At 36.9% G+C, this 10,583-nt stretch overlaps 2 protein-coding genes across 2 annotated transcripts; one reads left to right on the top strand and one right to left on the bottom strand.

Annotated features, from left to right (window-relative positions):
* Positions 1–337: 337 nt before the first annotated feature.
* Positions 338–1,674, bottom strand: LOC145902929 (collagen alpha-1(IX) chain-like). Its single transcript, XM_082991018.1, has 6 exons — positions 1,623–1,674; positions 1,107–1,169; positions 910–1,042; positions 753–849; positions 565–702; positions 338–508 (listed from the first exon to the last, which is right to left on the bottom strand). The coding sequence occupies exons 1-6, from the start codon at positions 1,672–1,674 to the stop codon at positions 338–340; spliced, it is 654 nt and encodes a 217-aa protein (XP_082847144.1).
* Positions 1,675–3,871: 2,197 nt separating this feature from the next.
* LOC145904097 (large ribosomal subunit protein eL33-like) lies at positions 3,872–9,757 on the top strand. The gene is made up of 5 exons (XM_082992336.1): positions 3,872–3,957; positions 5,389–5,418; positions 8,476–8,628; positions 8,684–8,828; positions 9,680–9,757. Exons 2-5 carry the CDS (start codon positions 5,408–5,410, stop codon positions 9,701–9,703), a joined length of 333 nt encoding a protein of 110 aa, XP_082848462.1. The 5' UTR covers positions 3,872–3,957; positions 5,389–5,407; the 3' UTR covers positions 9,704–9,757.
* The last annotated feature ends 826 nt before the right edge of the window (positions 9,758–10,583 follow it).

The following is a 10,583-nucleotide window of genomic DNA, read 5'->3' as shown; positions in this document are numbered from 1 at the left end:
AAGAGACAAACAGAAATAAAAAAAATGTAATTGATTTGTGACTATTTTGTGTTATGCCGTACGTGCAGTTGAGATATGGCAAACAACAATCAAGACTTTGCTTTTCATTGTGGAATTCTGTTTAAACGTCACTTATTAGCCAAACATATTGCAAAAAATGTTTGCACTTTGAGCCCGCGGTTAAATTTAGATAAATAACAACACACCTGAGCAGGTAGTTCACTACAAGATTCTCTTTGTGCTCGTGTAGGGTCGCAGTGAATCAACATCCACTGCAACTCAATCTATAAACAAATAAAATAATATTAATTCCAACACTTTGCGCTGTCGACAAGTATTATCGTACAGCAGCCGAAGTTCTGTGGTGCTGACTTATCCTTCCCACATGAGTTTCTCCGTCTGTGGGGACTGCGGCTCTTTCGGAAAACGGCAGTGTGTCAATCCAAACACAATCAACAAACAATGAAACTGTTGCGTTTTCGACGGACATTAGTAGCTTGTGCCATTTCTGCAAAGCGTTAAAACAAATAAGTTGTTTTAATTTAGATTGTTGTTGTTACTTACATTATCAAAAAGGCCCTCAACATCGGTAAAGGAAGCTTTTTGTATGTATCCATTTGTTCCTTTGGCTATGAACTCCACTAACATATTTTTTCCATCTAGTTTTATTCCGATTTCTTCGGAACCTTTCCTGTCATCAACCTTCGCACAAAATTTAGCATTTCGTTTGTCACACTAACAATTACACATACCAGCCAAAGATCCCATTGCTTGGTCCAGGTGTTGTTGATCATGCGAAATGTACTTACAAATGAGTATTCAGCAGGCAAGCCCATTGGATAAACATTTCTGTAATAATAAATTTTTAGAGAGTGGCGAATTTTAACTGTATACAATAAAGAAACTTACTTGGTCGCCACCCGAATAGAAACATCTTTTATCAACTGGTACGCGACTTGGTACTCCGTTGAACCATTTACCGTCTTAAGACCACCAACCAAGCTATTCCGGTCCAGTCGAAACTGCGATATTACGTCATACCCTGCAAAAATGCTCTAATTAACAATATTGCGGGTGTGCTGGTCTGTGAAAAAAAGGGCGCTTACCTGGAAGGTCATCTTCGCCAACCTGTATTTGCGGACACACAATGGTGCCATTACAACCTTCAACTAAAAATAGATGTTAAGGGACATACAAAAGTGATCGAATCAAATAATCACTTACATTTTAAAAACGTTAGCATACAACATATCAACCATATTTCCAATATAGTCATTTTTTCTTCCACTGGGCTGTGACTCTGAACACGGTATGAAACATAAAGTCGTCTCTCAACTCAATCTTACAAGTGAACTGCAACTTGACCGAAATCTTATATAACACCGCGCAGTTGCAAGCAAACGACAAAGCCAAACCACAAACAGATTAAACAAACAGGGCCTGTTAATTAGCAACAAAGTGTAATAAACCCAGGCATTCCTTAACAGCCACTAATAGCGCTGCTTTTGTGGGTCTGAGACGTATTAGCTGATATTTGAATGGGTCTACAAACAAATAGTCCCATAAAATTTTTAACCAGGATACAGTTTCAACATAATGAAAAGAAACAAAAGTCGTGATACCTTTTGTACGATACATCCTCGAAATTTTCTTCTTCTTATTGGTGCTTACCATTTTCGCTATGTTTGTTGTAACAGTATATACAGCAACAATAATAACAGGTCCTCAACTATTTGAATGCTGTTTATTCACAAACCCAATTATTTAATTCAAAATATTCACTACTAAACGCGAGTAAGTGTATGTTGATAATAGCAATACAATAAAACCATCGTAGTATTTCGTGATCAATCAGTGTCAAAAAGTACTAAAGGACCTATATAGCAATTAAACCATGGAAATCCTGTTTTCAAGGCCCTCTGCAATAATGCAAGTATACAGCAAAGATTTATAGAGCTTCTGTAAGATCTTGTGACACACTGGGTAGGGGGGTGCTGCTTGGGGCATTATTCAGTAACTAACTTTGTTGCAAAGGTAAAAAAAAATGCACTAAAACTTCACCAAAACCGCTGAATCGCCCTGACAACTTTTTTTAAAAGAAATGCTGATATGGGGTCTTAACTAGTAGCCAGAATCTCAATTGGCCTTTGCAGTGCAATACATTGGACATTTAATTACCACAATGTGAAGTTTCATACCTATTTGATCGTCGAGTCCGGAGTTATGGCTGTTTTAGCCTAAACTACACAATATCACGGGGTACAACGCAGCAACACAAACATGTTTCCTGTAGTTAACAACAACTGTTTTTTTATTATGTATATAAATGTAAAAGTTTAAATCGCTGTGTCATGTCATAACCCCAATGGAACCTGGTCGTTAGTTGGATACCATGACAGTCAGAAGGTCACTTTCTACCGTTCTTCCCAAAACAATTAAAAGTGGAACAAACTTATGTTTGCAACAATATAATAAAAAAAAATTATTACTTTGTTGCACTAATAAAAATAAGTTTGTTCATTCATTGTTTGGAACAGGGGTCGCCAAACTCTTACGGCATGCCGGACCTCCCTCGCCTCCTAAAAAAAATAAGTTGTTTTTTCACTGTCCGAATAATTTTAGTTTATTTTTAACCGTCAATATATTTTGAGCATTTTTGTTATGCTGTTTAGATACTGCTTTTTTACTTTAAATCGGAATTATTGCCTTTTAATCTCCTATGTAGAAGACCATTTTGGTAAAAATATGTTTTTAACGATTATCCATACCCCGATTATTATTGCTCATACTTTGTGAAGAAAGTTTGGTGAAACTGGTTTGGAATAGGCTATACAAATGGGAGGTAATTTAAGTTTATCACTTGACTGGGCTGGACACAAATCCAACACTCACGTAAGTAAGCACTAGTCCAGAGAATTTAGGGGGCCTGGGCCGTATTGTCAGTCGGTTTCTCGAGTAAGCTTTATTACCGCTTCACATTATGCGACGCGTCGTATACTTGGACTCGCACATTTCCAATATTAACCGATACACTCAAAACAATGAACGTCAACAGTATTCTTGTCGGGAAAATGTTACATCTGGCGCAGTGGGGAGGATATAAAATATATATATCAAGATATTCTATGCACGCAACGAACGCTCATTTAGCAGACTGAAGTTACATCCAAAATTGTGTGCGCACCACAATAGGTGAAGCTCTTTTAAACGACTCAGCTTCTTCGTATATTCGTCGCAATGTATCGTCAAACTGTGACGATGCAATTTTGGATTTTGTCCAAAAACATCGCCGCCTCGAAAAAATATTGAATTGCAAGTTTCCTTTTTTTATTCGTCTACATGTATTATTGTCTGATTAATTTAGTTGATTGCTAAATGTTATAGTCACTAGGTGGCAGTATCGATGGCTACTACGCGTGAATTTTGCCAACCAAACAACCAAAGGGCCCGACCCGTATACCAAGAATAAAACCTGATTGGGTTTCGTGCCCAGGTCATCCTGTGTGGTCAAAAAAAACAAAAAAACAAACAGTTTCGGAAAAACTTTTACGATGTAACAGTAGGAACACAACGTTTGTTGTCACTTTCTTTCGTAAATAATAGCGAAAAATTTAAACATAGTTTAGCAGCGTGATGGTAATAAGCTTTAATTTAGTGGCACTTCTGCATTTATCACAGAAAAATCTTTGTTTTGCGTGGACAAAACATTTGGCGTGTTTTTGTAAAAACACTCAAGTTTGCGTCTATTTCCCAAACGAATGTAATTTATCGTTAGTTACCACAGCATTAAGAATAACTTTTTCCATGTACAAATGCATCCCGAAAAGAGGTTTGTGAGTGGATAACACACAATTATATGCGAGAGCGCTGCTAGTGGTAAGGTGTTTGATTTTTATTTTTTTGGGATTGAGTGAGCAACCCCACGCTGTGTCATTCTTTTCTAAAGATAGTTTGGAGGTAGGTGAACGTTTTACTCTTGTGTTTAAAATTAGGGTGGCTAGATACAGATTGAAAAAGGTGTGCTGCTTTTAATTAGTCGAACCATGTTCAATGTTATTTTTTGCTGCAATCCTGTATGACCTGTAAATATTTACAAAATTCATTCGCCGTAATTTCCTTGCCGAAATGTGTATGGGCATATGTCTGAAATGGTTTGAATTTTACTGACATTTCTTAAAAAAATTAGTCAATAACCGACAAATACTAAAAAAAAACTCGTTTGTAACATAAGAAAAGTTTGTAATATATGCGGAGGTTTTTTTGTAAGAAATGTCAGTTGTGCAGACAAAGTGATTTTTGTATGTTAATGCATTAGCTAATTGTTTTTGTGCGAATTGCCTATAATATTTCGAAAATTTGCGCGTTATTTTTTCCTCTGATTATCGGCAGTAGGTACAACAGTAACGATTGGCCTATGCTTTTATGGTTCCAACTTCGTGTCACTAATAGGAGCATTTCTCATGTTTAATTCATAGACAAAAAAATTACCTTTACACTGTATGTAGCACCCTCTCTCAAGACTTGAATTGACATGTTTTAATCATAAAATTCACTGCCAATTTTGATCTAAGAAGGCATAACCAGTGGTGGATCTAGAAAAAATATGAGGAGGGTGTTCGGTTTCGGTATAGTCAGTTGGGGTAATTATCAGACAGTTAAAGTTATGGGGTAATTAGTGGACGCCACCATAGAAAAAAAAAGCCATGGTTCTTTATTTTCACATCTCGTTAAACAAATGGTTGTAAACCTGTTTTAAACTCACTTGAAACAGTATAGATTTGGCAAGTTTAGTACACTGTCCAGCAATTACCCTACATGTGTCCAATAATTATCCAAATTGATGGGGTAATTATTGGACAGCAAAAATTTGCCTGCTAATGAAAAAATGCACATAATAATCATTGAGTGCTAAGAAAGTTGTGATGGATTAATGCATCTACTGGTAGAGGATACAGATATAATCACATTGTTTCGCAACATAGGCTTTGTTTTTGCGTTTTTCGTTAAACTGGACAAGCGCACATGCACAAAAGCAACTAAAAGGTCTTGTGTTTTGCGGAAGTTGTTCGATATTTCTCGTAACTATTGTAATTTGCTACCTGTTTTTTAAAGCTGAATTTGCATGCTAACGGTTTCATTAATTAGGTACCGAAACCGAACACCCCCCTCAAATTTTTTCTAGATATGCCACTGCACTTGAGGTATTGTAATAAACACCAGTCCAGACACCACTTTTAGAATTTTTCTGTTGTAAAACCATCAACCATGCTTGTATTTTAGAGTAGGAATATTAAAACTTCGCTGTTTTATTGACTCTTCAAGAGCATACTTAGAAACTGTCCTCCTGTATATTGGAAGCTGACCTAAACATGTATTACTATTTTACAGCCCAAGCATATCAGGAGCAATGGGTGATAGGTAAGAATAATTTGTCCTTGCAATATTTGCTTGTTATAATTGGTTATGTATAGGGCATCGATTTTTTTCTGCATGTCGAACATCTTGAGAAAAACTGTCGAGTGTGTCGAATAGTAAAAATGTCATATGTGGTGCTACTAACGCATGAGAAAAAAAACTCATTTTTTTTTTTTTTGCTCCATGTTTACAAACAATGGTTAGTTTTATGTTTAACGTGCTTACTCACTGAACGTTAAAGCAAGTTTTGGCTGGTTTTCACATGGATTTTGTCCGAAAACTATAATGAAGTCAACAGGTTTCGCAAAATTGTCTGAATTCAATGCATATGACATATTGGCCAAAAATTGCGGTTGCTTTTATTTGGGAATCTAAACATAATTTACAGAAGGCTGATTAAACTTGTTGTTTGCCTCCAATTTTCTTTATTTAAATTGTTACGTGCACCCTTAGAAAGTCATAACAGAGTTTGAGAACATGCTTTAGGCCAGGGGTGTGCAACCTTTATTACAGGAGGGCCAAATGTAAATGACTGGCTGAACCTGTGGGCCGCCCGTTTATTTAATGCTGTAATTGCAGGCACAAAAAATCGTTGTTATTGATCTTATGACATTATTAGGGGTTATCTCCTTGCAGAAATACCTAGTTAAAACGCATAAATTTCTGAAGGAAACTGCTATTCAAATTGTCACACCGACTTTGAACGAGTTTAGTGAGAAATTTGCAACTGGCTTCTTTTCTCGACGGCTTTCTCCAAATTTACTTTGATGAAAGTGCTCGCAATTCGAAGTCCATTTTCCAAGTGTTCATCTGTCAGAACCAATCGATAGGGCTATTTCATGGTGCCCATTTTAGAAAAAAATTGTTCGCACAAATACGGTGAGCCAAAAAGAGCCATTTTAGAAGCCATAAATTTTTTCAAATGTGGAAAGTTAACTTGGTTGAGATGTTTTACGGTAAAAATCGCCAAGATTCATTTCCAAATACTTCAGTCTTCTCTTGGAGATCAATCAGTTCAAGTTGGATATCAGCTGGTGCTTTGTCAATGTCTGTGTTGAACGACGAAGAAAATATATCAAACAAATGTTCATGAGATTTAAAGTCCTTGAAACGTTCCAAAAATTCACACAACAATTTTTCAAGTTGGTCTGCAAATTCAGTTTCCTTCTCAGGATGCATTCCACAGTCTCTCAATTTCGGAAAATGAAAAAGATTTCCTGTCTGTATATGAGCTTTCCAAAGTCGTAATTTGTTCATAAAGCCTTTTATGTGACCATACATTTCATTCGCATACTGGCTTTTTCGCTGCAGTATTATAGTGAGTTCATTCAGGTGCGTGGTTGTGTCAATCAAGAAAGCTAAATCGTGTAACCAATTTTTGTCTTCCATTTCAGCCATTGGGTTCCCTTTAAGTTTCAAAAAATTTGCGACATCTTTCTGCAGTTCGTAAAACCGTCGCAACATGCAGCCCTTGCTCAACCAACGCACCTCGGAAAAGTACACTAGATCTTGATGTGTCGTGTTGAGATCACCCAGAAACTTTTGAAACTGACGATGGTTCAGCCCTCGTGCTCGAATGAAATTTACTACCTTAATAACCGGGCTGTGTTATAAATTTCAAGGATTTTGCGCACGGGTTTTGCTGGTGAATGATGCAATGGAAAATTGCAATATCGTCATTGATTTTTCTCGCCCTCAAGGTAGACTTCAAAAGACCTACGAATCCAATGCCAGTTCCGGACATGGATCGAGCACCATCAGTTGCAATTCCGCATAAGTTGGATAAGTCCAGTCCAAACTTCTCAAAAGCATCAATTACTTCAGTAAAGATATCAGCACCAGTTGCCGTGCCCTTCATTTCATCGATCGCAAACTCTCAATGAAACAAAGTTCTTCACCTTATCCCTGAGAGTGTCACTAATATCACAAGCAAGATCATCGATACGCCTCGCTATCGTCTATCGTGACAGACTTATTTTCTCGAACTCACTCTTCATTTTAGGGCATATGCATTTTTTGAAACATTGAACGCTGGCTTTTTAATTCTTCCTGCAATTGCGTCACTTTCAGCTTTCTGTTATGTCCATCTAGTTTTCCATGAACACTTTCAGAATGCTTTGTCTCGTAGTGTTGTTTAACATTGTACTCTTTAGCAACATTAACAGTTTGATTGCAAATAAGACATAAAGGCCTTTTATCTATATTTTCGATAAAGAAATACTCAAAAGTCTATCTAGTCTGAAACATTCGCTTCTCTTCCTCTACCTTCTTCTTTTGGTCTTCTGCAAGTTTGCTACAAAATTTGCCATTACAGAGTGATAATTAGGTCTGAACTGAAAACTAGCTGTAGTAAATCGGTAATAGACAACAAGGTGCTAGTTGAGACTGTTACAGAGTTAGTTTTATATTATCTCCTAAACTAGATTTAAAATGCTCACTGCCCAACAATTTACAGCTTTGTGAATTGCGTTGTTCGCTTGGCAGAATCTAGCTGTTAGAGCATTGTTACGTCATAGGCGTAGATAATCAATTGGACTTGGGTATAGGTTTTGCAACATAAAGAAATTGTAATTGCTGACACGTACCAGACTACACTTACTAAAAAAAACATTTCGCAGGCCGCATACCATTCAAAATTGGCATTTCTCCGCGGGCCGCACAATTTTTCTTTGTGGGCCGCAGGTTGCACACCCCTGCTTTAGGCCAATATGCCACATGCATTGAATTCAGACAATTTGCGAAACCTGTTGACTTCATTATAGTAAATTATGACTTCACAGTATAGCTGTCCACCGTGGAAATACGAAAACTGGGTGCAATTGTCCTCATAGTGCAGCTAAAAACTAGATACATTTTACTTATAATTTAGTGTTGAGTAAACAATCCACTAACTTTTAATGTAGTTCAATATTTTGGTTGGTTCAGAATTAAAATTTCAACAAAAACCCAAATCAAAGCAAGTTGTATTTGCTGAAAACTATGTAAGTATAGGCACTGCAAAAGATATAAAAATAAACCAGTAACGTGAATATTTCTAAAAAAATGATTTTGATTTTGTAGATTGTGGTCCAAAGCAGTTTTTACTGGTTACAAAAGGGGTTTAAGAAACCAACATGAACATACTGCCCTTGTGAAGATTGAAGGAGTGAAATCAAAATTGGAAACTAGTTTCTATGTGGGAAAAAAATGTGCATATGTATACAAGGCCAAACGGTTCGTTTTATAATAACTATTTTACTGATAACTAATTGTTTCTAATATCATCTAGAAAAACCATGACCCCTCGTGGGGAACCAAACAAGACCAGGGTTATTTGGGGCAAAGTAACTCGATCTCATGGCAGCAGTGGAATAGTGAGGGCAGTTTTCAAGAGAAATTTGCCTTCCAAGGCTATTGGTCAAAGGATTCGAGTGGTAAGTGTCAAAAAAGTTCATTTAAATGTTATCAAAGACAAACAAAGATTTGAATTTGAAATGCAATATATCTTGTGGGCACAGTCCATGTTTTATGTGAGTGACGTTTTTGTTACACAAAACACTGACCTTAGAAAACCGCATCGTGCTTACATTCGCCATTGTTTCTGAACAGGGAGAATTGTTACCGAAAACTTGGCATTTTTACGAAACAAGTGTAATTTTTCGTCAGTCTTAGGATATAATGTCGTTTTTTAGTGCTCACTTTGTTGTAATGACAAGCGGTTTTCTTGTGTGTAAAGACAATTACTTTAGTTGTTGAACACTGTTAGCGCTCGCAAAGGTGCAAAGAGGAATAAAAGGCCACCGCATGGAAAATAATTTTTATTTGTGTGTTTTCTTGATAATGTTAGCTCACGTTTGATCCCTTTTGGTTACAAATGTATTCAAGCCTTTCTTTCAAAGAAGTAGTAATAAAACTACGGCGCAAGCACTACCGCAAAAATTCGCATCGAGTGTTCCATAGCGTTACGAAGCCACCGTTTTATGTGACGGATTTGCACCAAACACAGGTTTTCGTATTTCGCAATGCTCCACCACAATAAGTTTAATTTACACCGGAAAATCGGGGAATTCCCAAAAAAATTAAAGGCCTGTTAACAATTAATCTAGTTTTAGGTTTCTTTTGGATGCATAGAAAATTGTTTTTGGTCAAAGTCTAGAAATAATTACTAACCCCTCATCTAGAAGTTGTGTGATAACAATTCCCGTTTCCTTAACTTCTAAAAAAAAACTACTGTGGTTAATTTACACATTACAAATTACCTTGAAGGTATGTTTTTTTTTTGCAGATGATGTATCCTTCTCGCATTTGAACACAGTTGTTGTGGAGTGTTTTGGATATGAATAAATAAAATGATCCTGTTGTATTGAAGTCCGCATATTTGTATTTCTATGGCAAAGAGTTTCTTGGCTGGAAAATGCCCTTTTCCAACTCCTGCGTAACAGAGGCGATTTTTTTTTGTCAACTAACATCCCTCTGGTGCATGGGCGCCAGTGTTTTGGTTGAATAAGCGCAGATGAACAGGCGGTTGCTAGGGCGATTTTCAGCGAGTTTGGGACAGTTTTACTATGGTTTCCAGGGTTGTAGGTCAGGCAGTAAATTTGGTAGAGGGTGCTGTCGGACATGTAGCTGAAAAACTACCAACATATTGAGGTGGATTTGGTGGAAAAATGAATCACAGAAAGTATGCTCATTTTGTGATTTTATGTCCCGACCCTTGTCTAGGAATTCTGTTAAAAATTATATTGGAGATAACTAATTTAACCGCTCCCCCAGGGGCATTTTGCCCCCCCTGTTGACATTATTTTGGCTAAAAACGCAAAAAAGTGTAGATTTGTTTTGTGAAAAAATGAATCACAGAAAGTACCCTCCATTTGCAACATAGGAAAGTAACTAACCCTCCTCTATACAATGCATTCAGAATTAGATGTCTCATAACTGCTTATGCCCCACCCCCCAGGGTTGTTTAATTGTACTTTCATTGATTGATTTATTTTACCGCATAGCTTTTTGTGTTTACTTGCAATTTCGTATTTGCAGAAACTGAGGATGCCCGTGCAGGCGAAATCGATTTTTCAAGATTGTTAATAAATTAGCTGACTGCAATTTGAAACTTCTGTTAGTTCCATGACATTGACTCGTTTAAGGGCCCCATCATTTGTGGTTTTACAAAAGATCCATCCTTCATCTAT

This window comes from Ascidia mentula, chromosome 5 (assembly GCF_947561715.1).
Source record: "Ascidia mentula chromosome 5, kaAscMent1.1, whole genome shotgun sequence".
NCBI classification, from domain to species: domain Eukaryota; kingdom Metazoa; phylum Chordata; class Ascidiacea; order Phlebobranchia; family Ascidiidae; genus Ascidia; species Ascidia mentula.
The sequence above is the reverse complement of the archived record's forward strand: the minus strand, read 5'-3'. Positions and strand labels throughout refer to the sequence as shown.